General features: G+C 46.2%; 1 protein-coding gene across 1 annotated transcript in view; it reads right to left on the bottom strand.

Moving 5' to 3' along the window:
- Positions 1-12,038: 12,038 nt before the first annotated feature.
- Positions 12,039-27,762, bottom strand: part of TBC1D4 (TBC1 domain family member 4) — a 108,247-nt gene continuing 92,523 nt past the window's right edge. Inside the window, 11 exon segments of the mRNA XM_032226406.1 lie at positions 12,039-14,103; positions 15,107-15,223; positions 15,225-15,281; positions 16,925-17,094; positions 17,462-17,537; positions 17,540-17,603; positions 17,605-17,621; positions 18,671-18,915; positions 20,100-20,258; positions 21,538-21,696; positions 26,047-26,256. Coding sequence (XP_032082297.1) covers positions 13,891-14,103; positions 15,107-15,223; positions 15,225-15,281; positions 16,925-17,094; positions 17,462-17,537; positions 17,540-17,603; positions 17,605-17,621; positions 18,671-18,915; positions 20,100-20,258; positions 21,538-21,696; positions 26,047-26,256 — 1,487 coding nt within the window. The 3' untranslated portion in view covers positions 12,039-13,890.

Here is a 27,762-nt window from a genome sequence, read left to right as displayed (position 1 = left end):
GAGAGGATGGATTCTGGCCAAAGAATCCACATTTCACTTTAGCAGGTGTAGGAAGTTAGATCCCATCCCTCTCCTAGGAAAAAGAGATATTTTAGGAAATATTAATATTTCCTAAATGTTTCTCCTAAGGGAGGCAGAAACTCAGCCCCCACCCCGCCTTTGTCAATGGGCCAGTAGGGCCTGATCCAGTCTATTCTACATAACAAAGGTAGAGAGCCATAGGAGGAATTGCCCAAAGCCCTTCATTACATCATCACCCACCAAGGCTCAACCAAGCTGGGACTCAGGATTACAGAATTGCCCCTGCATGGCCCCATGGGAGTCTGAAACCAATCACAATACAAGCTCACATTCAAAAGCCCAGAGAGGGCATAAAACCAGGGCTCTCTCAGCATCTCTTCCCATTTTTCCCCCCAGGACCTCAAACCATGTGGTCCTTCTGTCCATCATCATGAATCCAGGGTCTTTTTCACTTGGAACTGAACCCAGATGGACATTTCTTCCAACACAATGGTTGCGAACGAAGGCGAATGTACCTGTCCCAGGAATGGTGGACAGGATCCAATTTGGGTCAGTTGCTGGAACCAGAGGTTTACTCGTCTGAGCTTTTGGACTCATGTGGAGCCCTCTTCAGGGAGCTTCTCTCTAGCAGAGTTTGCACGCTCTCTTGCAAAGTGTAAATGGTTGCTTTGCCAGAGCTTGGGGGCAGATCAACCATCACCAAGAAGTACTGGATCTTCCCTCTGGATCCTTAAATTCCACCTTCTGGTGTTTTGAGTGAAGACCACAATGGGCAAGCATTCCAAAGGCAACTGAAGGATGAAACAATGAACATCTCCCAGTTACACAGAAAGATTATCCTGAATTCCTGCCTAGTTTGAAGCAGCAGAGTCAGTGGTGAAATTCAAATTATTTTACTACTGATTCTGTGGGCGTGGCTTGATGGGCATGGTGTGGCTTGATGGACGTGACTTGGTGGGCGTGGCAAGGGAAGGATACTGCAAAATCTCCATTCCTCCTCACTTGAAGGGTAAGGATACTGCAAAATCTCCATTCCCTCCCCACTCGAAGGGTAAAGATATTGCAAAATCTCCATTCCCTCCCCACTATGGGGCCAGCCAGAGGTGGCATTTGCCGGTTCTCCGAACTATTCAAAATTTTCACTACCGGTTCTCCAGAACCTGTCAGAACCTGCTGGATTTCACCCCTGGGCAGAGTGGTATTTCGACCAGGAATTACAGCAGCCCAGAAGACCTGTGAAAGGGGGGAACCAGTCTATTTGAGGCTTGTGAGCAGACCTCCCCATGTTACAAGCTGTGTTTTCAGGAAAGATCAATTCAATCTCCATTGCCATCAATAATTTTGAAGGAAGCTGCTGCTTGACAGCCTGTGTACAGCCCACTATAACTCTCTTTGTAGAGCTGACACTGACCAAAAGAAGGATTCGGTAAAGAGCTGCCTAAACTTTTATGGTTGACTCGATTCTGAAATGTGAGACGGAGCTGAGGACTAAGCAAAACAATGACAAAACCACAGAGTCGGGTAACGCATTTCAGGCATTGACCACTCTGCTGCTGAAGTCATATTTTCTGCAATCGAGTTTAGTACGGCTTACCTTAAGTTTGTATCTATTGTGTGCTCGTGTGTTGTTGTGGTTAAAACTGAAGTAGTAATTGACAGGTGGGACATTGTAGCGGATAATTTTATGTACTATGCTCAGGTCAGATCAAAGGCGGCGTAGTTCTAAGTTGTCTAAGCCCAAATTTCAAGTCTGGTGAATTAGAAAGAGTCTCTGAAGCAAAAGTACGCCTTCAATCTACTAGCCGGCATAATGTTTCCTTACAGTCTTCTCAGCCAGTGAAGGCTAGCTGAGCACAAGAAAATACAAAATTGCAGGTGGCAAGGCTTACACTTCTCTTGGATTGCACAACAGTGGAAGTGCAAATCCTGATTTTTGCCACCTCCTTTTAAGGTTGGGTTCCCATGTGTCATAACAAAGGGAGGCTGTCTAGGGACACCCCTGCAGCTGGGCCAGTTGGCCTCTGAGGAGGTCAATGACCTTTTCTCCTTGTCCACAGGACGGCCTCCTTCTCAGGACTGTCTTGGTTGACTGCTTTCACAAGGGCCCTCCTGCTGTATTCAGAAGATCAGAAAGCATCTTAGAGGCTCAACCAGGAAATCCCCCTCTTCAGAATGATCTTCCCTGGGTCTGTTCCCCAGCAGGTGGAGGGAGCAGGCTGATGGCCAGAAGATCAATGGAGGAATAGTTGTGCTCCTCTACTGGACCTGGAAGGCAGTTTCCACCAGGCCCTCCCAGCCCTGTTGATGTCCCCATACTTGTCAATAAGTGCATTCACACTCCTATTGACTTACTTCTAAGTCAACATGCAAGGGATGAGATGGCTCAGTGGCTAAGATGCTGAGCTTGTTGATCAGAAGGTAAGCAATTCGGCAGTTTGAATCCCTAGCATCGCATAATGGAGTGAGTTCTTGTTACTTGTCCCAGCTTCTGCCAACCTAGCAGTTCGAAAGCACGTAAAAATGCAAGTAGAAAAATAGGAACCACCTTTGGTGGGAAGGTAACAGCATTCCGTGCGCCTTCGGCATTTAGTCATGCCTGTCACATGACCACAGAGACGTCTTCAGACAATGCTGGCTCTTTGGCTTTGAAATAGAGATGAGCACCACCTCTTAGAGTTGGAAACGACTAGCATGTATATGTGGAGTAACCTTTACCTAAGTCAACATGCAGGGCCATCTTTTTTATATCATTTCAACCACCCTCGCTCTGAGGCAGTTGAGCTGAAAGTGGGCTGGGAAATTTGGTTGCGTGGGGATGTAACCGGGGTTTTCTCCATCAAAGTTTAGAACCAACCTCTGTGCTGCATTGGCTCCCTCTGTATATACACCAGACAGAAAATACTCTCTCCCCAGTCCAAACAAGACAACCAAAGCAATCCAGAGAAGAAGAAACACAAAGTTATCCTAGGGGAAATTGTAGAAGCTGGAATAAATCACAGCAACTGGAGGGCTGATCAGGTCACGCCTGCAAATGACTGAAAATTGGCTTCAGAAATTGCATTTCTTGTCTTCGCTCAGTTACCTAACATGGATATTACGGGGCTCCTGCCAACACTGTGATGCTGAGAAATTCTGAGCAAGAAATTGAAAGAATGCTGAGGATAACTGATACTGGACAAGCAAGAACAGGGAGAAGTGTGTGTGGTGTGTGTGTGTGTGTGTGTAGGTAGGTAGGTAGGTAGGTAGGTAGGTAGGTAGGTATATTTTTAATATGTGCCAGTGTGCCTGCAATAAAAAAGGGACAATAAAGCTTCTCTCATCTCCACCTCTCCCTTCTCCCTCCCGTTCTCATTTCTCTCCTCTCCTCCCCTCTTCTGTCCCCTCCTCTCCCTCCCCTCCCCTCCTCTCTCCCCTTTCTTCCCATCCCAAGCCCATCCCATCAGTGGTGGGTTCCAGCCGGTACGGCCTGATATGGGCATACCTGTAGTAGCCGGGAGCAGCTGACAGCATACAAGTACGGTAGCTCGTTTGGCTCATACGCCCACCCGCATTCTATACTGGTTTTTAAAGCAACTGGCCAATTGCGCACGTGTGCGGCGCCTGCGCGAGCTCCAACAAGCAGCTGGGCGTCGCAACGGCGGTGGAGTACACATGTGCACGAAAGGACGCACGGCCCCATGAGCACCGTACCGGTAGCAATGGGGAGAGGAACCCACCACTGCCTCCCATCCTATAAAATCCCTAAAAGAGGAATAAAACAACAAAAAAGATACAGGAAAGGGACATGGAAAGACAGGGGGAGAGAGGGGGAAGGAAGGGAGAGAGGGGAGGAAGGGGAGAGGAGGAGGAAGGGGGGAGAGATTCTCCCAACTGGGTTATTCTATCATCTTCTTGACTATTGAGACAGAGAGAGGGAAAAAACCATGTGTGAAACAGCTGTGAATCTAGAGACCTGATTAACCCGTAGGCTAAATACAAGCTGTCACCTCTCAGGAAGTCCAGCTAATGGCAAACATTGAAGCAATTTCTCTGGGACTTGCCCAAGCAGCTGGGCCCTCTAGTGGCCAACCTTCAATGATGAAGAGAAGCAGGAGACCATCCACTGTCCTATATGGAGTAGATCTTGCATCCATCACCCACCTAGATCAAGCCAGGCTTGAGACAAGAAATGTAAGGCGAGGCTTATTGGTCATCCTTGTTTCAAGAAGAGGAGGGTCTTCAAAAGAACTTTTCCTCCTGACCAGGTTGTCACAATCAGCAAATTAAAAATGACTTCAGAGAACCTCTGGCTTCTAAGAGCATCCTGGCAGATCAGCCATATAAAGGGGGGACAAAGATGCCAGTGGATGTTCAGTGGAATGGAACCACCTCAAGAAATGGACCAACCAACCAACATCTATCTCCTTTGCCCCAGTGTTGTTCAACACTGAGATATTCCAGATGAATTTCCTATGAAAGCTATCAAAAACCAAATTGGTACTACTTCAGGTGACCTCTGTGGCCCATGGCAGGTGAGTAGAATTTGGTGGTTGAATTGTGTCAAGCAGGCTGGGGAGAAGAAGGACTTCTTCGCTGTCAAGCTTTGCCCTGCAGGAAGTTAAAACCCACCCCTCTCCTAGAAAAATGAAATATCCTGGGAAATATCCTGAAAAGGCAGAATATATATTTCCCTGGATAAGAAATGGAGAAACATGTTTTTAGGCAGGAAACAGACTCACTCTTAATAGCCTCCACCTTTGTCAATAGGCCATGAAAAGGCCTGAGCTAATCTAGTCTGCAAAGATCTCTCCCCCCTCCCCCAAGTGGTGGGTTTCAAAAATTGTTCGAACCTACTCTGTGGGTGTGGCCTCCTTTTGGGAGTGGCTTGCCACCCATGTGACCGGATATGAAGATGCCGTCGACACTTGTCAGAACCACCTTAAATTACCTCACACACAGCACTGGCATGCATAAGAATATGATGTAAACTTGTTTTTTAAAAGGCATCTTTGGTTTGCGTTAAAACAACTTCAACACACGCAATGTTCTGATTGCACCACAAACGCAGTAGTCATCCTTACCTTTCACAGAGGCACTGAGTTTTATAAATATGAGCATGATAGTGTAGAATAATCATATCCAAGGACCAGTGGTGGGTTTCAAAAAATTTTGGAACCTCTTCTGTAGGTGTGGTCTGCTTTCCGGGTCCACTGGTGGAACCTCTTCTAACCGGTTCGGTGGATTTGAGGACCCGGTTCTACCGAATAGGTGCGAACTGGTAGGAACCCACCTCTGCCCCCCTTCTGCTCCAGGGTGAGGGATTAAGGCATTAGCCCTTTACCCATCTCACCACAGGGCACATGGGAGGAAGCAATGCTCAACCAAACTTGGACACAGCCTAGAGAGTTGCTCCTGCATGGCTCCATGGGAGTTTGACAACCAATCAGAATACAAGCTCAAGATCAAAGCCCAGAGAGGGCATAAAACAAGGGACTTTCAGCATCTCTGCCTTTTTCTTCTTCACCCAACATCTGGAAACATGTGATCCCCCTTTTCTGTTCAGGAGCTCAGGCCATGTGATCCTGTCCACCATTAAACCATCTTTCCAAGCAGCCTCCATGTTTCCAGTGTCTTTTCCCCCACTTGGAACTGAACCCAGAAGGACATTTCTTCCAACAGCCCCAAGAAACTTATTATTAGATCAACACTTTTTTGCATCTGTTGTGTTTCAGAGACCAGGATTGGTAGTTATTGCAATCTGTTCCTCAAGTTCCATGCCATTAAACCAAAACAGAGCACCCAAGGCGTAGCCCAGGTCTACAGTTTTTTTTTTCCTAGCAAAAAAACAGCTAGGTAAGGTTTTTCAGGATCTGGGAATGAAATTTCTTTCCTCATAAAGCATGGGATCAAACAATCCTCCAAAGTTGCTGAATCAGAACTGTCTATAAAAGCAACAGAGTTCTGCTTGATCAGGATTTCTTCCCTAATAAAAATAATAATAAAAACAGCAGGTCCCACAGAGCCCGATTGTAATGACTTCAAGATGTAACGTTCTGGGAACAAAGCTGCCTTAGGCCCTTGTCTTCATTTACAAAAGCTGAAGGAGGAATGGGTGTCTTTCGTATTTATTGCTTCAATATTTGTTGAGGAAATCACCCGCGATGCTCCTAGAGATTGCAAGTCGTCATGCACCATGAAACCCACCTTGTCAGAGAAAGGGACTTCTGGATGCCTTGGGAGCTTCTGAAGACCTTCCACACAGAGCTTGCCGTTTGAGAGATTGAGCAAAGACAGACTCACAATCTTTTGTTTTGGTAACAAGTTGTTTTATTTTGTACATACCCTGTTTCCCTGAAAATAAGACCTCCCCTGAAAATAAGCCCTGAAAATATTGCAACACAGCAGGAACCATGAGGTGACCACACTCACCGCCTCCTGCACCTCAAAAATAATGAGACCTTCTCAAAAATAAGGCCAAGTGCTTATTTTGGGGGTCAAAAGAAAATAAGATCCTGTTTTATTTTGGGGAAAACACAGTATATATATTTGTACTGTAATTTTGGTATGGCAGGGAGGAAGAGTGACAGATCTTGACTTTGGTCCTGTCCCCCCTCCTATTTAACATCTACATGAAACCGCTGGGTGAGATCATACGACGGCACGGGATAAAATACCATCAATATGCAGATGATACGCAATTGTATCTATCTGCCCCGTGCCAGCTCAGTGTAGCTGCGGACGTGATGTGCCGATGCCTGGAAGCTGTCAGGATCTGGATGGGGATGAACAAATTGGTGCTCAATCCCGATAAGACCGAATGGCTATGGATGTTACCCCCGAAGGACAGTTCAGACAGTCCGTCCTTGATCCTGGGGGGGGGGGGGGGTGAAGACTTACACCCCTCAGAGAGGGCTCGCAATTTGGGGGTCCTCCTGGATTCACAGCTGACACTGGAACACCATCTGTCAGCTGTGACCAGGGGGGCCTTTGCCCAGGTTCACCTGGTACACCAATTGCGGCCCTACTTGGACCGGAGGGCACTTCAAGGGTCACCCACGCCCTTGTCACCTCAAGGCAGGATTATTGCAATGCGCTCTACATGGGGCTACCCTTGAAAAGCGTTCGGAGACTACAGCTAGTCCAGAATGCAGCCGCGCGAGCGATTTTGGGTGTACCGAGATACACCCATATTACACCTGTCCTCCGCGAGCTGCACTGGCTGCCAATTGGTCTCCAGACACAATTCAAGGTGTTGGTTATCACCTTTAAAGCCCTACATGGCTCAGGACCAGCGTATCTGCGAGACCGCCTACTGCCACACACCTCCCAACGGCCGATAAGATCCCACAGGGGGGCCTCCTTGGATGCCATCAGCCGGACAGTGTCGGCTGGCGGGCCCCCAGAGGAGAGCCTTCTCTGTGGCTGCTCCGACCCTGTGGAACCAGCTACCCCCAGAGGTCCGGACCTTACCCACTCTCATGGCCTTCAGAAAAGCTGTTAAAACCTGGCTGTTCCGGCAGGCCTGGGGCTATTGACCTTATTGTAAAGGTCCAGCCCCGATTAGAAATGTATGCGTGTTGGGAATTTTTAAATTATTCTTTTATTTTGCTTTTCTTTTTTTCTTTCTTTGTAAGCCACCCGAAGTCCTCCGGTGATAGGGCGGCCTAGAAATTTAACAAACAAACAAACAAACAAACAAACAACAAACAAATAAATTGAACCCCAAATTCTTGTTGCTAAGCAAGATAGTTTTGCTCCGTTTTCCATCTTTTTTGTCACAGTTGTTAAGTGAATCCAGGGGAGGGATTCAGCCACTTCGGGCGAACTGGTAGCTCCGACGATCAGCTGGGAGCGGGCCGATTCACTCCAACGATCAGGTGGGCCCATCCACCCGCCCCTGCGCTTTACTTACCTATATCCTCTCAGCTGATTCGCGCGGGGAGAGCAGATTGCCCCACCTCAGCTGTGTTACTTCCCAGAAGTAACATGGAAGCTAAGTTTTATTAAAACTGTGCACACATGCAGAGCGTGCGTCAGGTCACACATGTGCGGAGTGCACAAGATGTGCACGAAGCACACGATCACCGAGCCGGTTGTTAAACTGGCAGGATCCCACCACTGGGTGAAGCTCTTGATAAGATAATGAATCTGGCTTCCCCATTGACTTTTATTTGTGTCAGAAGGTTGCAAAAGATGATAGAATAGAATAGAATAACAGAGTTGGAAGGGATCTTGGAGGTCTTCTCGTCCAACCCCCTGCTTAGGCAGGAAACCCTACACCATTTCAGAGAAATGGTGATCCAATCTCTTCTTAAAAGCTTCCAGTGTTGGAGCATTCACAACTTCTGAAGTCAAGTTGTTCCACTGATTAATTGTTCCAGCTGTCAGGAAATTTTCCCTGAGTTCTAAGTTGCTTCTTCCTTGATTAGTTTCCAACCATTGCTTCTTGTCCTACCCTCAGATGCTTTGGAGAATAGTTTGACTCCCTCTTCTTTGTGGCAACCTCTGAGATACTGGAAGACTGCTATCATGTCTCCCCTAGTCCTTCTTTTCATCAAACTAGACATACCCAGTTCCAGCAACAGTTCTTCATATGTTTTAGCCTCCAGTCCCCTAATCATCTTCATTGCCCTTCTCTGCACTCTTTCTAGAGTGCTTTCTAGAGTGATCACATGACGTTGGGTCACTGCAACAATCGTAAATGCATACCAGTTGCCAAGCATCCAAATTTTGATTGTGTGATTCCGGAAGTGCTGAAACACTTGTTAAGTCACACCATAGGCCATTTTTTTCAGTCATCGTAACTTTGAACAGTCACTGCATGAATGGTTGTGTAAATGTGTTTATTTTCCATTTTCATTTTCGTACAGTCACATATACTGTACAGAACCGGGGCCATATAACATTAAACAATAAACACAGCCATTCCTCTTGTCAATAATACCCCCCAAAATAGAAACCCAATGTACCTCTTCGACCCTCCATACACCCTTTCTTTCGCCCCCCTCCAACTTTCCATCTTCCCACCATCATTCCCCTCTACCCTACTGGAATGGTTGTAACTTGAGGCCTACCTGTACCGGCATCCCAGGTCCATCTCTCAGATACACGGGTGTCAAACCCACCATGCCACATTGCCCTCATGTGATGTTTCATGATGTTTTCCCCACTTACGGAGCTAGGGTGGGCGTCTCCTGTGCGTGATGCCTCCGGCTTGCGGGGCCGCCAGTTTGACACCGCTGTACTCAGAACATCCCTCCAACTCCTTCTCTTCCACACAGCAAATCAAGGCTTGTGATTTCAGGCTGTCGAGCATCATTTCTAAAGTCAACACCCATCAATAACCAGATCATGTCCTGAAATGTTTCTTGGGCTCAAAAGATCTGGTGGCTCGAATAGGTATTCCTGAGCTCTAACATTATGTAGGGGGGAAAGCGAATAAAAGGAGAGTTTGGGAGAAAGGGGAGGACACAGAGGGAGTGCAAGAGAAAGAAGGAGGGGTTTGACTGGGGGGAAGAAAAAAGGAAAGGGAAGAAAGAAAGAGTGGGAACAGGGAGAGAGGAGGTGAGACCAAGGGGGAAAGGGGGGGGATAAGGAAACAGGATAGCAGAGGCTTTAGTGGGCCAAGCCTGAGGGAGAGAAGATTATAGAATAGCAGAGGCTTCAGTGGGCCAAGCCTGAGGGGGAGAAGAGTATAGAATAGCAGAGGCTTCAGTGGGCCAAGCCTGAGGGAGAAAAGAGTATAGGAAAGCAGAGGCTTCATTGGGCCAAGCCTGAGGGAGAAGAAATAGGATAGTAGAGGCTTCATTGGGCCAAGCCTGAGGGAAAGAAGATTATAGAATAGCAGAGGCTTCAGTGGGCCAAGCCTGAGAGGAGAGAAGAGTATAGAATAGCAGAGGCTTCAGTGGGCCAAGCCTGAGGGAGAGAAGAGTATAGAATAGCAGAGGCTTCAGTGGGCCAAGCCTGAGGGAGAGAAGGAAATAGGATAGTAGAGGCTTCAGTGGGCCAAGCCTGAGGGAGAGAAGAGTATAGAATAGCAGACGCTTCAGTGGGCCAAGCCTGAGGGAGAAAAGAGTATAGAATAGCAGAGGCTTCATTGGGCCAAGCCTGAGGGAGAGAAGAGTATAGAATAGCAGAGGCTTCAGTGGGCCAAGCCTGAGGGAGAGAAGGAAATAGGATAGTAGAGGCTTCAGTGGGCCAAGCCTGAGGGAGAAGAGTATAGAATAGCAGAGGCTTCAGTGGGCCAAGCCTGAGGGGAGAAGAGTATAGAATAGCAGAGGCTTCAGTGGGCCAAGCCTGAGGGAGAGAAATATAGAATAGCAGAGGCTTCAGTGGGCCAAGCCTGAGGGAGAGAAGAGTATAGAATAGCAGAGGCTTCAGTGGGCCAAGCCTGAGGGAGAGAAGAGTATAGAATAGCAGAGGCTTCAGTGGGCCAAGCCTGAGGGAGAGAAGAGTATAGGATAGCAGAGGCTTCAGTGGGCCAAGCCTGAGGGAGAGAAGAATATAGAATAGCAGAGGCTTCAGTGGGCCAAGCCTGAGGGGAGAAGAATATAGAATAGCAGAGGCTTCAGTGGGCCAAGCCTGAGGGAGAGAAGAATATAGAATAGCAGAGGCTTCAGTGGGCCAAGCCTGAGGGAGAGAAGGAAATAGGATAGTAGAGGCTTCAGTGGGCCAAGCCTGAGGGGGAGAAGAGTATAGAATAGCAGAGGCTTCAGTGGGCCAAGCCTGAGGGGGAGAAGAGTATAGAATAGCAGAGGCTTCAGTGGGCCAAGCCTGAGGGGAGAAGAATATAGAATAGCAGAGGCTTCAGTGGGCCAAGCCTGAGGGAGAGAAGAATATAGAATAGCAGAGGCTTCAGTGGGCCAAGCCTGAGGGAGAGAAGGAAATAGGATAGTAGAGGCTTCAGTGGGCCAAGCCTGAGGGGGAGAAGAGTATAGAATAGCAGAGGCTTCAGTGGGCCAAGCCTGAGGGGGAGAAGATATAGAATAGCAGAGGCTTCAGTGGGCCAAGCCTGAGGGAGAGAAGTATAGAATAGCAGAGGCTTCAGTGGGCCAAGCCTGAGGGGAGAAGAGTATAGGATAGCAGAGGCTTCAGTGGGCCAAGCCTGAGGGAGAGAAGAATATAGAATAGCAGAGGCTTCAGTGGGCCAAGCCTGAGGGAGAGAAGAATATAGAATAGCAGAGGCTTCAGTGGGCCAAGCCTGAGGGAGAGAAGAATATAGAATAGCAGAGGCTTCAGTGGGCCAAGCCTGAGGGGAGAAGAGTATAGGATAGCAGAGGCTTCAGTGGGCCAAGCCTGAGGGGGAGAAGAGTATAGGATAGCAGAGGCTTCAGTGGGCCAAGCCTGAGGGAGAGAAGAATATAGAATAGCAGAGGCTTCAGTGGGCCAAGCCTGAGGCAGAGAAGAGTATAGAATAGCAGAGGCTTCAGAGGGCCAAGCCTGAGGGAGAGAAGAGTATAGAATAGCAGAGGCTTCAGAGGGCCAAGCCTGATGGGAGTTGAGTGAAAGGAGGCAAGCAGAGGAAACAACGAAAACTCCAGCAGTCCTTACAAGGGTTAAGGCTACAGTTACAAGAAAGGAACCCCCAAAACACCTCCTTGTGCAACCACCCATAGAAATATTCCGACGGCAAATGAAAACAATACGAGCAGATGCAGCAATGGCAATTTATTGGAAATCTTCCATGTGACAACATGAACAAGTCAGTGAAACCAACATAGCGTGAAATGTTGTGATTTTTTTAAAAAAATAAAAAGTCTCGTGTGCTGTCATAACTCAAGACCACCGGCATCCAATTCTCGGGGGCTGCTTCTCCAGGCACAAGGTGCCCCCCCCCAATGAAATTGCAAAGAAACAGCACTTTTTTTGCTTCCGAAAGTGTGATGTTTCTGCAACTCTGCCGGTTTTGGTGCAATTCTGTTGATTTGATAAGAAGCAGCGAGAAAAACGCCAGACACACAATTTTTTGGGAAATCTCCCGTGCAAAAAGCTGAAATTAGGGCAGTGTCCTGTCATGCATTTGGCTTTTCCTTTGGGACGTTGCCCAGGAAAACTAAGAAATTATATGATCAGGATTTTTTTAAAAAGGGGGGGGGAGGCGGGTTGGACTTACGCAGCAGCGGGTGGAGGAGAATGCCGACTGTGTTCTCCTTGGTTTTGCTTGTTCTTTGCATAATGGAAGCACTGTCACCCACACCTGTTTTTGGACAAGGAAGACACTTGGCTGAATTTGGCACAATTTTAGAGAAAGCAGCTGGAGAAACACGACAAGTCGTTCCCAATGTGTGGGGGGGGGAAACGACACAACATGTTCCAAAACATATTTCTTGTGTTGGCTGATTGCTATTTTCATCCTTTTGATAGATCAAACGTTGATTTCAGTGCCTGGTCTGCATGGCAGAAATAGCTTCCCCCCCCAAAAAAAAATCCCAGAAAAACGTACTTAAGAAATAGGCACAGCAGCAAACAATGATGTTGATGATAATAAGAATAATAAAAACAATCAACGCCATCCAGAAATTGCTAGATTTTCAAGAAGCCGAATCTCTGCTTCTTAATGCTTCTTAAAAAAAGAAGAGGAGGATACAGACATGTTATGCTGAAATGTACAAACTACCACATAGGGGTAGCCACTCCCCTTGGCGTTAAATTTGGTGACCACCTATTTGTTCTTCCGTTGCAGGTGCAACGTTGAAGGTTTATGGGATCTTCCCTGTGGAAGAAATACTAACTTTTGAAGAGGAAAAAAGCTAGAGAATTGAGGAAGTAGGAAGATCTTACAAGGATTTCTCCTTGGCCAAGTGGAATCGGGCTTCAGGATTTGGCATTCAGCTGAAGGACATCCCATCTATCCTATTTAAGCCTCTCAGGACTTGTAGTGCTCCATAGCATCTCTGAGCCATTGCTGAAGTGACAGGGCGGACCGTGGCACAACTAAATCTCAAGAGCATGAAGAATCTACAAGGGGCTAAGATAACACTCAACCCAACGAATTCCTGCAAGTCATAGGAAAGGAGTTGATCCCAAGCATTTCAGGCAACTTTCCCCAGGAGAGGAGCTTGCTTGGAAAGTCCTACCTGCGTTCTGACACACTCCCACCCCAGCCACACCTTAAACACTCATTGTTTTCGTTCTCTGTCTCACAAGGAAGGGGGAGTGAAAGGGGGTCCCTGATAGGTCTTCTTTGCTTTTCAGGATAGGGAATGGGTGACTTTTCATCAACTTTTCATCACTAGCTCTCCCTGAAGGGGACAGGAGGAGAGGCCAGTTGTGTGTCCGCTGGAGCACAACTGTTCCCAGCGCAAAGGAAGGACCAGAGATAAAGTTCCCTGAGGAACTTTAGAAATGGACCCCCAACATGTAGCAGACATGCACAGCACCCCCCATCCCACCCCTCAGCCCACCCCTCAGCTGGGACCTGTGCTGCTTTTTGGAGGTGTAAATACATTCTTGCTTTTTATTTTTAGTTTTTCAAGTGTTGATCAGTGTGTAGAAAAGACCCCGTTGCCTTCCTTGGCTGTGGGAAGGTAGAGTCTCCCATGTTTAAGTTACAAGCAGTCTCAAATTCCACCGGTTTTCCCCGTTTCGATCAGCCCTAAATGTACACCTGACCTTCTTCATTCGATCCCGTCTTTTGTTCTGCGCACTGCAAATTATGTACATGCGTTATATAAAAAAGAAGAAGACATGAACTTGGGATTTGCATATTGAGGTTGAAAAAAAGGCCTTTTCGCTACTGCGGCTGCTACTTGTAGAATCTTGTGAGATGAGGTGGATCTCCCTTCCAGCAGTGGCCTGGCCTGTTTCTTTGTTTCCATCTATGAGAAACCATATTCTCTCTCCTCTCTCTTTTTTCCCCATTGCGTCCTCTCCCTCATTTATGGCTTCCTTCTAGAATTTGTTTGGATGACAGTTGACTTCTTTCAGCAGCTCTTCACAGTCAGACAGGGCCTCTTGGGGCAGGTAGCTGCAGATCTTCTCCAAGGTCTTCTGGTATAGAACCTTTTCCTCTTCCAGGGACTGGATTAAAATCATCATCTGGGTCTCCCTCCTCAGGGCCTCTTCCAAGTTGGCCTCCACGCCTTGGATCTTAGAATGGGCTATCTAAGAAGGAGCAGAAAGAGGAAATAGAGATGGTCAGAGGAGGTCCTTCACTTCCGCCAGGCTAGATTCCTAGATTGGCCAGCCATCCTTTTTATAAAGGGCAGCCCTTCGTTTCAGAAAGGTCCCCTTTAGATTTATTTATTTTAAAGAAATACATTGTATTTTATTTATCCTATTTCTTACTCCCATCAAGTCAGCAATCTAGCCTCAGATCAAGTTTGTTAATCACTGGTTCCCTGTCCATTTTTTTAATTCCATCTAAATGGAAGGGAATGGAATGAAAGAGAAGGGAAGGGAAAGGAAGGGAAGAGTTGGAAGGGATCTTGGAGGTCTTCTAGTCCAACCCCCTGCTTAGGCAGGAAATCCTACACCACTTCAGACAAATGGTTATCCAACATCTTCTTAAAACATCGTGTTGGGGCATTCACAACTTCTGGAGGCAAGTTGTTCCACTGATTAATTGTTCTAACTATTAGGAAATTTCCTTAGTTCTAGGTTGCTTCTCTCCTTGATTAGTTTCCACCCGTTGCTTCTTGTTCTACCCTCAGGTGCCTTGGAGAATAGCTTGACTCCCTCTTCTTTGTGGCAACCCCTGAGATATCGGAAGACTGCTATCATGTCTCCCCCAGTCCTTCTTTCATGAAACTAGACATCCAGTTCCTGCAACCATTCTTATATGCTTTAGCCTCCAGTCCAGAGGTGGTATGCTGCCGGTTCACACCAGTTTGGGCGAACTGGTAGTGGCGGTGGCACAAGGCTCCACCCACCCAGACATAATCAATGCCCAGATGGGCATGCACACGCGCTCTCGCTACCGAACCAGTAGTGAAGGAAAATAGAATACCATACTGCTCCAGTCCCCTAATAATCTTTGTTGCTCTTCTTTGCCCTGTTTCTAGAGGAAGAAAAGTGGATATTTCCTTTGAGGGCTTCTTCTTTACCTAATTGACATTGTCAACTGCCCCCAAATTCAGATTGATCTTGTTTCTTTGTTGAGCTTTACCTGAAGTTTCTCTAAGAGGTCCATATTCTGCCTCTTCAGCTGACTGTTGGCCCTTTCAAGTTTCTCTGAAGCTTCAATCTCCTCACAAGGGCTCAGGTTCTCTTGCAATCGTCCTGCAGACATGGTACTCCACCTCATAGGCATGAAGCTGTTTGGAAATGTCCATCTCAAATACCTACCATGGGTTAATGAAAGAGAGGGAAAAATGTTTCCTTACAATCCACTGGCTACTTTTAAATTTAAATTAAATTCTTTTAAATTTCTGGACATTATATCTCAGAGGACCTCTCGTGGTCTATGAATGCTAACATGCTTGCGGGGAAGGCACAGAAGAGGCTGTACTTCCTGAGAATGCTCAGGAAGAAAAATCTATCTCAGTACTTACTTCTGTCCTACTATCACAGCACCATTGAGAGTGTCTTGACATACGGCATTCTTGCATGGCATAGGAGCAGCCTCTGCAGCAGACAAAAAAAGCTCTACAGAGAATCATTAAAACTGCCCAGAATACCACCGGGCTCCAGCTACCAGCCCTGGATGATATCTTCGCATCTCGCTGTTTGAGGAAGTTGCACAACATTCTCAGAGACTCTTCCCATCCTGCTTACAATCTTTTGAACTGTTGCCTTCTTGCAGAAGATACAGACGATTAAAACTAAGACCACACGTCTTCTGAATAGCTTTTATCCCAGAACTATAATGCACTCAACAATGAACTAAAAGGCCACCCTCAGTGAGCTGTTGGACAGCATTACTTGGTCTGTTGTGTGGATGCTTGGGTGGTTTAGGGGCGGGGAATTTTTGGTGTGTGGGGTAGTGTGGGGATTGTCATGTGTGCTTGGCCTGGTCTATGGGTGTTATGTGAATTTTGTTGTATGGGTATACTGTGTATATACGTACAATGACAATAAAGTATTATACTTGAAGAGAAGACAAATAACTGAACTCTTTGGACCTCAGAGTGTGAAAGAAGACTAACACATGCCAAAGCAAAGAGGGAAGGTGGAAGCTCCCTGTTGTGGCCCGCCAGCGGAGCTGGTGGAAGACTCAGGCGATGAGGAGGTTGGGGAGGAACTTGGGCCAGTTCTGGAGCCTGCGGAAGGCTCTGATGAGGGTTCTGTGTCGGACGCAAAGATAGAGCTATGCCCGTCCGACATTTTCCCAGCCACCGAAGAAGCAGCTGCCTTGAAGGCTGAGATGAGTGAGGAGGAAGAACAGCTGGGGCCTGTTCCAGATGCACATATGCGCAGAGCAGTAGGAGAGCTGAGCAACTGAGGACAAGGAGTCGACTCGGGAAGCAAAGCACACGTGGATGCTGAATGGCCCTCTCCCTGGCTGAGGAATAAATAGAAGGAGAGGGGAGTGGTTGTCATAGAAGACAACAGTTCATATTTCTGAAGATTTTGCTCATTGTGTTTCCTGCTTGTCAGAACTTAATTGCAGCCTTTGGGCTGGGAGCTCACAGCCTTGCAATTATTGCAAGGAACTGATAAGGTCTGTACCTGCAGTTAACTCCCTGAAGGACTGTTGCCTGTATTTTTCGGTGGGTGAATGCAATTAATTCACAAGAAGTAAATAAATAAAGAGGGGTTTTAACAGACATAGTAAAACACTACAGAATTAACTAAAAGAGAAAAGAAAAATAAGAAATAATTTATATCTGTTAAAACTATTAGAAAGTTATTTTTTTTAAAAAGAAGGACAGTGAGACATAGGTTACCCCCAGAACTCAGTACTGTCAATCAAGTGATGCTTTAACAGGATTTCTGCTCCTAGGAAAGGAGAAAGAGAAGGCGGGCAGGAATAAGCCTGTGTTACCTGGGCCATTATCTTCTCCATCTGGGGCTGTGACATGTCTGGCAGAGTGTTCTTAAGAAACTCAACAATGCCTTCAAATGTCTCACACGACATGATGCTCTCCTCCTGGGTGCTAAGCAGGCATAGTGCTACCTTAAATATGACTTCTGTACCTTGAAGGAAAATGATATCTGGGCGAGAAAGAGCAAACAATAGATTACAGGCAGGCCTCGACTTATGACCAATGGGACACGCAGTTTCACTGGTCAGCAAAGGGTTTTTACAATTAGAAATTCTATCCATGCAAGAGAGGGCAGCTGCCATTCATCTCAGGAATGAAATGCATCTTAACACAACATCGCAGAGTATTTTACAAAACGATCAGCAGAGAACAGTTAATAGCACGGCCTCCGCCTGGGCTATTGAGCAGACGAGTCGCAACTCCAAAGGAAGTAAGAAAAGAAAAGGCACACAAGACCTGTTCTGTTCTAGCTTTTTCCTGTTGACATCTGCAATGAATGTGCTTCTTAGGACTGCAAGGCCAAAATGGATCCTTACCAAAGATTCTGGCTACGAATCCCAGGGGAAATTGCGAGGCAAATAAAGTGAGAAACCAGGGTGCAGCATTAAAGGCTCGGGGCTGATATCGTTTTCTTCCAGATGGTGGTCAAGATCCCGGTGATAATCATGAAGCAGCTTGACAGCGGTACATCTGGATCTACATGGACATATGGAAAAAGGGGAGGTTAGGAGATTCGTAGCTCCATATATGGCCAAGCATATGGCAAACCATGTTCTTTCCAGTCAGTGTTCCGATATCTCGGGGGCTGCCACAAAGAAGAGGGAGTCAAGCTATTCTCCAAAGCACCTGAGGGTAGAACAAGAAGCAATAGGTGGAAACTAATCAAGGAGAGAGGCAACCTAGAATTAGGGAGAAATTTCCTGACAGCTAGAACAATTAATCTGTGTGAGCTGAAGCCAGAAACATTTCTGCTGGGAATTCTACCTGAAATTAATAATAAAGAGAATGAATATTTAATCATTCATGTATAACTGCAGCTAGAATTGTATTTGCACAACATTGGAAAAGTGTAGAGATCCTATTGATGAGAGGTGATAAAGAAAATATTAAAATGTACAGAAATGAATATACTAACATTAGAAATGAAAGAGAAAGAACAAACTGAATATTATATGATTTAGGAAGTATTTTACCAATGGTTGGAGAAACAAAAAAGGAGTTTGGAAATGAAGAAAACTAAAAAATAACTAGATAATACACTTAGATAAAATATAAAACAGTTAGTATGTGTATGATAAGAACAATGATGTTTAATGTTGATATATTATTACTAGAAGATAGAAGAAAAATGGAGAGTTTTATAATGTTTAAATGCTTATATATTATAATACTAAACTTAGGGAAAATTGTTAATATGAACGTGAAAGATGTGGCAAAAGAGGAACGATGTTGCAAAGAGATGTTGGTACCCAGACAACACACTGCATAAGGAAAGATGGAAGGCTTATTTTTGTAATTGAAAAACAATAAAACTCTTTTAAAGAACAATTAATCAGTGGAACAACTTGCCTCCAGAAATTGTGGGGGCTTCATCACTGAAGGCTTTTAAGAAGAGATTGGATAGCCAATTGTCTTGAAATGCTTTAGGGTTTCCTGCCTAAGCATGGGGTTGGACTAGAAGACCTCCAAAGTCCCTTCCAACTCTGCCATTCTCTTCTGATTCCGGTTCTGGTTTTTTGCCTTACCTGCAGTGACATCATGTCGGGCCTGTACTGTTTCCGGAACCCGAGATCATACATGAGGAATTTCAGCATTTCGAAGGCTTGCTCTTCACTCATGTGGAGGAGCAGCACGCCGGCCACGAAACTGATGCCTTGACAATAGCCCACCTCCTTGTCCAGCAAGGAGTAGGCTTTCAGCAGGTTGAAGAGCGAGAGCTGTCCTGCGCCCAGTTGAGCCGAAAAGTAGGGATGGGTGGGGAAAGTCCTTCCTGGGAACGAAACAAGAAGGGGTGAGGTCAGAAGTGAAATCAGTGTCAGGCCTGCAACCATCTTTTCTTTGGGGGTCTTTGGCTTACCACACTTTCTATTATTCTGCTATGCATTTTCTATTGTGGGAAAATGGGGGGGGATGTAAGGAGTCACATACTATGTAGTCACAACAAAATCCTTTCTAGAAAACCATCCTTTGTCTTTGCACCTCTGCACCTGACCGGAACTGGATGGGTGGAACTGCCAGCATGGCAGTGGGAGATTGGACCATGTGATGGACTTGTGGATGTGGGGGCAGGGTCTTGAACTTTCAACTGGGTGGGGAAGCTTTCAGATTCAGGTTTTCCCAGAGGTGCCAACATGGCTCTCTTAATAAATTGGAACTTTGAAGAATACTTTCCCTTGGACTCTGATTTACTTTTGGATGCTATTTGGAACCCAGACAATCGGGTGTTGTGGCCTGTCAGCCGCCGGCCCTTCCTCCTGAATTTGAGGAGGAGGAGGCGTGGGAGTCAGGATTAGCATCAAGGCAACCCAAGAGCTCCAAGGGAGAAGAGGGAGTGGATCTGGCAGAGAGACAAACAGAGGTGGAGATTGAGCCATCCATCAGCTCTCAGATGGAGTGTCAACAGCTCCCAGGTCTGGAGGTGGCTGATGAGGAAGAGGAGAAACAGCTGGGTCCAGTGCCTGACATGTGGATGTGCAGAAGATAGAGGAGAGGAGAGCAGTGGAAATCCATGGGCCGATCCTTGGGAAGGAAGAGCCGTTGTTGCTAGCGAAGCCCCACCCTAGCTCTGGGGATAAAAGGCAGGGGGCAGAGATGAATAGGGGTGGCAGGCAACTATTCATCTTCTGGCCAGATGGACTTGTTAGCCTCTGAGACAAACTTTTTGCCAGGGCTGCCGGCAATCCTAACAAAGCAATCTTTTGAGTTCACGTCAGAGGGTTTTCATGTTTGGGGAGCTAGGTCACAACATCGGGACTCAGGAAAAGCTCAGGCTGCTTGCTTCCTACGAGAAGAGCTCCAGGGAAAAACCATCAATGGAATTCCAACTGAAAACAAACGTCAGCCTGAGATCTCTTTGCACGATGATCAGCATCACCAATCAGTGCTGCAACTTCACTATTACGGGGATGCCCTGGATCCAGCCCAGAGCATCCGGCAGACGAGTAGCGTCCTCACCCAGGTCCACCAGGATGGCATGCTGCTGCGTTGTCAGCTGCTTCAAGAGATCTTTGTAGGAGATGTCAGGAGGCTGTTGCTTATTTGGGAGCCGGTGTCTGACGCGGTGCTGCACGGCCAGAAACTGCCAAATTTCTCCCCGGCGGCTTTTGGGGACACCTGAACAAAACCGTGAAGAATGGAAAGGTAGAGAGAGAGATGCATAATTTCTTTTTTTTTCCCCCTGCAATCACACATACATACACAGGGACAGCCTTGAGTGTGAGCAACAGCTGAAAATACCTGACAGTAGTGAGGCTATTTCTGAACTTAAGAAAATAAGCTTTGCCTTTGATTGGCCTTGAAAGCTAAGCAGGGGCGGATTTTATTAGGATGGTGGGGAGACAGCAGAGGAAATCCACCAGGTTATATATAGTTGCACCACTGGAGAAATGCAAGGAAAGTATCTCAGGGAGAAGGAACAAACACACCCTGTTGGCAAACACCCACCCACAAACACACAAACCCAACCTGGAGGTGCTCCTGAAGTACCAAGAATTGACTTCCACTCAAGGACATCTTTCTCTTTTTCATCCTTCAATGGCTGAATCAAAACTCAATGCTGTAATCAATCCCTAATTAACTAAAAACACCAGGCAGTAGATGCAAAGGAAGGAACCCCGCTGAGATTTTGAGACACAGCAAAAATGTTGTGCAATGTTCCTCTCCTGCATGGGTTGCCATTTCCCTTGCAGATGCCAAGCCTTGGATGCAGGGGTGGGTTCCAAATTTTTGAACAGCCAGTTCTCGGCTGGGTGGGCGTGGCTGGGTGGGCGTGGCTGGGTAGGTCATATAAATGAGTGGGCATGGTCACCTCTACATCACATGTGTGGGTGGTACCTGTATGGGACAGGCGTGGTTGGGGAGGAAATCCAGGGGGCTCTGGGGGGTGGGTGGGAGGAAAGAAAGATCGTCTGTGTGTCTGCGTGTGTGAGAGAGAGAGAGAGAGAGAGAGAGAAAGAGACAGACAGACAGACAGACAGACAGAGACAGAGAGAGACAGAGAAAGAGAGAAAGAGAGAGAAAGAGACAGAGAGAGATAGAGACACAAAGATTGCATCAAGCTAGACTGGGAAAGTTGGCTGCAAGAGGAAGAGAAGCTGAGTAAGTTGTTTTGTGGTATTTTTTGGGCTGGTTTTCAGGGCATTTTCAGGCCTTTTTTTCAGCCAATTTCAGGCTGATTATCAGGCTGATTTTGGCTGGAAAAAAAGACGGCCTGAAAATGGCCTGAAAAACAGGTGGGGTCAGCCAGTGGTACCAATTTGCCGGTTCTCCGAACTGCGCTGAATCGGAACTACTAGTTCAGGTGAACCAGTCTGAACCGGCAGCATCTCACCTCTGCTTGGTTGAGACCCATGCCTTTTTCCCAGGCACTAAGTCCGTCGGGCTCCGAACTTACCATCTTTCAGGGTGGTATGAATGTCTTCCACATCACATCTGATCTTGGCTCTGCAATTCAACAGTTTCTTGTCCCAGATGTTAATGGCATCCTTCTGACAGGTTCCAACTTCCTCATAGTCCAGCTTAATTTTCCTGGATTGGAGCTCGTCTCTGCTCGCTGCAAAAGAGAAGACCCATGAAGCATCTTCAGATAAACAGCTACAGTACCTTCACAACTTCTGGAGACAAATTGTTCCATTGGTTAATTGCTCTCACTGTCAGGAAATTTCTCCTTAGTTCTAAGTTGCTTCTCTCCTTGATCAGTTTCCACCCATTGCTTCTTGTCCTGCCCTCAGGTGATTTGGAGAATACTTGACTCCCTCTTCTTTGTGGCAACCTCTGAGATATTGGAACACTGCTATCATGTCTCCCCTAGTCATTCTTTTCATCAAACTAGCTATGCCCAGTTCCTGCAATCATTCTTCATATGTTTTAGCCTCCAGTTCCCTAATCATCTTTGTTGCTCTTCTCTGCACTCTTTCTAGAGTCTCCACATCTTTTTTTTTACATCGTGGCAACCAAAACTGGATGCAGTGTTCCAAGTGTGGCCTTACCAAGGCATTAAAAAGTGGTATTAACACTTCATGTGATCTTGATTCGATCCCTCCGTTTATGCAGCCTAGAACTGTGTTGGCTTTTTTGGCAGCTACTGCACACTGCTGGCTCATATTTAAATAGTTGTCCACTAGGACTCCAAGATCCCTCTCACAGTTACTATTATTGAGCAAGATGCCATCTATACTATACCTGTGCATTTCTTTTTTCTAGCCTAAATGTGGAACCTTACTTTTTTCACCAGTGAAAAACTGATTTTGTAGGAAACAAACTTTCTTGTTCCTTTCAAATGTCTTCTCAATAACGAATGCCTCGATAGCACGCCTCTAAGAATACTAATAAGCAGGAAAAGGTGGATATCCTGCCCAACCAAAGGAATTCTAAAGCCCGGGTCAATTACAATGTCAGGAAATGTTTTAAGCTTTCATCAACAAAAGGTTGGAACCTAATCTTTCTTTTCAAGGTCATCTTCTGGACTAATGTTTTCCTTGTTGGATTTGCTAAACATGGCATGCTTCTCGTGTTCAATGCAACACCCAAAGGACAGTGTTCCTTTGCCTGAGTCAGAAGGCGGGAGAAGACCCTCTTTCCATAGCAGTGTTGTCCTCAGATGCAGAGCCATCTCCACGGGCACAAGAGCCATCACCCCAACTCAGCTCCACCGCGCATGCACACGCGCCTCCTGTCAGCCAGCTGATTTTCGGGTCTCTGCTGTGTACTTGCAAGAAGGGGCACTTGCGGGAGACACGCATACCTGCATGGGTGGGGGAGGTCACGTGGGCATGCACGGGGGTGGGGGGAGCATGAGGGGGTATGGTGCCCCTGCGGCCCGTTTTTTGTCCCAGGAGGCTACAGGGAGGCCTACTAGACCCAAAATGGGATGCAGGGGGAAGGTCTTGCATGCATGCACAGAGGGCGGAGAGTTGTATGCGCATGCATGGGGACCAAGGGGGAGTCACATACACATGTGCAGGGGTCAGGGCACAGGGGGTGTCATGAGTGCATTGAAAATGCACGTGATGGCACGCAACGACAAAAAGGTTAGCCATCACTGCTATAACCCCTGCGCTAATGTGGATGTATTTTTAAGTTTTGCCAGGGGGAAGTATGTTGGTTTATTGGAGTCCCTGTTTGAGCAGCTTGGTATTTGTGTTATGGACTAATTGGACATTGCCTGGGGAAATCATCTGGGTTTGCTTGTAATTGGCTTCAGTTGGGACAGTTCTAAAGCCAGGTAAAGAGAACCAGTGGGGCGGGAAGACTAATAAAACACTCCATAAACCACACTGATGTGTGAGTGAGTGGAACAGCACACTTACCTTCTGCAAAACAAAGCTTCCTTCAAACTCCTCGATAGCATTAGGAAGAACAGGAAGCGTTAAAAGTTGGTTAATCAATGTCATTAAGGTGGATAAGGTTACAGAAGAAAAGAAGAAGTGAAGGGGGGGAATTAGAAGAAAGGCAACTTCCAGCTGCAGAAACTTTGTTATTTTCCCTCTACAGCCCTTGGGTTTGTCCCGCACGGTGGTTGCTATGGAAACAGCCCCGTCGGCCATCAACAAGAAGCCGAAATACCCAGGAGTCAAAATTTCACTCAGCCAGAATTCCCAGCGCCCCTCTTGGTTATTTTCTCATTTTCCCCCTTTCACATTCATCACCAGGAAGGGGAAGGAGGGAGAAAATAAATGGCTTCATGCTTTTTAGCTCATAATGCCCGCCGATTAGAACACTCTTCATTCTCCGAATATATTCTCTGCTTTATTTCCCCCGGACCTCCCTCGACATCCGTTAAATGGTATATCACCCAAATGGTCTTATGCATCACCCAGGCGTTCAAGCGAGATATTAAAGGAGAAATAAAAGGAAACGCCGACCTCTTCGACAGAGGGGAGCCAGAGATGCTACGATCAACTGGGACGGGCAGGCAGGGGAGGCAGGAACTACACTTAGGCTTGTGCAAGATCCAAGGTGGGACTTGGACATTTTCCCATGGTCAGACTGGACATGTGCTGAAGCACAACTTCTCCAGAGTAAACAATTTGGACTCTGCCTTCTGGGAACATTCTGGGAATGATCACACTCCCATTTGTCCCCCTGGAAGGGCTGGAGAGAGTTCAGAGCCCTGCGGTTGTTCTGTTTCCATGTCTTCTTCTCCATCTTCATGTATGAAACCATCAGCAATGGCGACCATCAGTTTCCTCCTTCCTCTTGATGTTGTTGTGGTTGTTGTAAGTTGCGAAGTTGTGTCTGACCCATCATGACCCCATGGGCAACGTTCCTCCAGCCTTCCTATCCTCTACCATCCTCTGGAGTCCATTTAAGTTCCCGCCAACTGCTTTGGTGACTCCATTCAGCTACCTCATTCTCTGCCTTCCCCTTCTTCTTTTGCCCTCAGTCTTTCCCAGCATTAGGCTCTTCTCATTAGATGGCCAATTTGAGTTTCATCTTCAGATTCTTGTCTTCTAAAGAGCAGTCAGGGTTGATCTCCTCTAGGACTGACTTGGTTTGATCACCTTGCAGTCCAAGGGACTTGCAGGAGTCTTCTCCAACACCATAGTTCAAAGGCCTCAATTCTTTGGCACTCAGCCTTTCTTATGGTCCAACTTTCACAGCCATGCATTGTAACTGGGAAAACCATAGCCTGGACAATACACACTTTTGTTGGCAGGGTGGTCATCCTCTTGATGACCAAGTCTAAATTATATAAACAGATGAAGCAGCTCTAAATCCAGAGTTTCGTTGCTGGGGGTGGGAATGGGACCAGAATGCAGATGGGGAGTTTCTGGAGACCATGTCCAAAGGAATGTCAACCTGTGTGTGCCAACAACATGTTCTTGATATCTCCTCACTTCGTTCTAAGAAAAGGAGGGTGAGGAACCTGAGCAGAGGTTCTGCCCTTCATCGCTCAACATCTTCAGGCCGAGAATATTAAGGCTTGTCCTCAAATCGCGTAGCTGCTGGAACTGGGTTCCCTCTCCCTGAAGGGATGAAGAACACCTAAAGCTGCCTTCTTCTTGGCACTGATGGCAAAGACCAGCAAAGCAGCAAAGAGGACCTCTTCTGCCCAGGCTGACATGTTTGCCACTAAACTAAACTAAACATCTGATCCACTGAACCATGTTTAGAAATTGTTGTGGGAAGAAATTCTAAGAAGCAAGCAAATAGGCAGGTTTCAGAGGAAGGAAGGAAGGAAGGACAGACCATCAAGATAGAATGAATAAAAGAAGACTATTTTCTTGAAATACAATTTAGAGGCCAGAAGAAAACAAAAGATAATTTTGAGGCGCTGAGCTGCTATAGGGAGCTCACAGCCAGACATACACAACTGCTATGCTAAAACAGCAAGATGGGTTTGTGATTCTTGTAACTATTTAATCTATATATATATATAAAAAAATGGCTGTGTGTGTGTGTATGTGTGTGTGTGTGTGTGTGTGTGTGTGTGTGTGTGTTCCAGCATAACTCTGGAACGCCTCAAGCAATTTCAACCAAATGTGATACACAGATCATTTACCCTCTGGAAAAATATTGTGGGGGTAAGACACCCCTAAAACCCATTGGGGGATGTTCGTTCTGTTAAGATACAGCCTGTTGTGCTATAAAATGGCTTCTACTGTCCTGCTGTAAAATGGCTTCTACTGTACAGTGCAGTAGAGTTGCCATGGAAATGGCATCACAGTACTCCACAAGGGGGCTCCCTCTGGTAAGGGGGAAAATTCAACATTAGAAATTAAGTTTGGTCAGGACATTCCCCCCCCCCCTATAAATAAATACCTGGGCAACACCGGGTTATCAACTAGTGAGTCATTTAAAAAAAAAGATACTGGAAAGGCAGAGTATAAGTCCACAAATGCCGCCAGGAAGTTCTTCATCCCCCTCGGGATCCCCTGGCTAGCCTGAGGCCTGCACCAACCTTCCAGTTTCTGGTTTTCCTTCTCCATCCGAAGGAGGAGGATCTGCTGGTGGATCGCTTTTCTCCACAGGCTCTGCAGCTCCTCCGACTTCTTCTTCTCTCCAGTCTGGTCCTCAACATCCTCATTTTGCAAGAAGGAAACCAGGGGCACTTCGTCAAAGGACGGTGGAAGCGGAGATAACGGCAGCAGTTCTTTTTCATCACAGCCATCTGGGAATTTTGTTAATGGTGAATTCGGTAAATGCTATCCAGTATCTGTACTTGGGGCCTGCTTTAAGGAAACGCAGCCCAACCCTAATTGTGTGTTTTTTATGTTGCCCTGTCCATCCCATTACCTGTGTGTTACACTTCCCCCATCCCACCCCATCAACCTACAAATGGTTGGTTGCAAATCCTGCAGAGACCCGAACAAACAACTTTTGGAATTTGGTTTGTGCTGCGAAGTCCCTAACACAATGCAACCTCAGTTTCAACTACCCTGTATGCCAGGGGTGGGGAACAATAATGGCCCATTTATGACTTGTGGACTTCAACTCCCAGAATTCCTGAGTTAGGGCCCATTCCAGCTCAGGAATTCTGGCAGTTGAAGTCCACAAAACATAAAGGGGGCCATGGTTCCTCATATCTGTTATATCCAGATATCCAGAAATTGATGTATTTGAAAGACAAACAAGAGAAATCCTGAAACTTTAATGGATGGATGGACAGACAGACAGATATAGTAAGGGGGAGAGAGGGAGAGAAAGACAGACATGGACGGACAGACAGACAGAGGATATATGATAGAGATGACAGACAGATAGATAGATAGATAGATAGATAGATAGATAGATAGATAGATAGATAGATAGATAGATAGATAGATAGATAGATAGATGATAGACAGACAGACATAGTGAGAGAGAGAGAGACAGACAGACATGGATGGACAGACAGAGGATAGATGATAGAGAGAGATAGATAGATAGATAGATAGATAGATAGATAGATAGATAGATAGATATGGATGGATGGATAGAGATGGATGGATGGAGAGAGAGAGAGAGAGAGATAGACAGACAGACAGACATAGATGGACAGACAGAGGATAGATAGATAGATAGATAGATAGATAGATAGATAGATAGATAGATAGATAGATAGATATGGATGGATAGATAGATAGATAGATAGATAGATAGATAGATAGATATGGATGGATGGATGGATGGATGGATGGATGGATAGATAGATAGATAGATAGATAGATAGATAGATAGATAGATAGATAGATAGATATGGATGGTTAGATGATAGATAGATGATAGATAGATAGATAGATAGATAGATAGATAGATAGATAGATAGATAGATAGATAGATAGAACTCTATTCTGTTCAGAAAATAAAACCAAGAAAGAACACATTATTTTTTTATTTCAGATTCTCTCCCATTTGGTACCCCCAATGAGTACAGATATAGGCGACACCTTTTAACATCAAACAACACTCATTACATGCTGTATCGGGAAGGGTACTCTTGAACCAACAGATCCCTTCAACAATACAAAAGGGCTTTTATCATTCTCTGCCTAAAGAGCTCCCAAGCAGCAGGATCTTTTATTTATCATCAATCAGGCTTTGAAGTAGTTGGAAATGAAAGGAAACCACACAAAACTCTTCCTCCTGGACAAGGGCCCTTCAGAGGTATGAGCTCATGGGAGACACGGGGACACAT

This window comes from Thamnophis elegans, chromosome 11, assembly GCF_009769535.1.
Source record: "Thamnophis elegans isolate rThaEle1 chromosome 11, rThaEle1.pri, whole genome shotgun sequence".
In the NCBI taxonomy this organism is placed as follows: Eukaryota; Metazoa; Chordata; class Lepidosauria; order Squamata; family Colubridae; genus Thamnophis; species Thamnophis elegans.
Note: the sequence above shows the minus strand (reverse complement) of the source record. Positions and strands in the feature narration are given on the sequence as shown.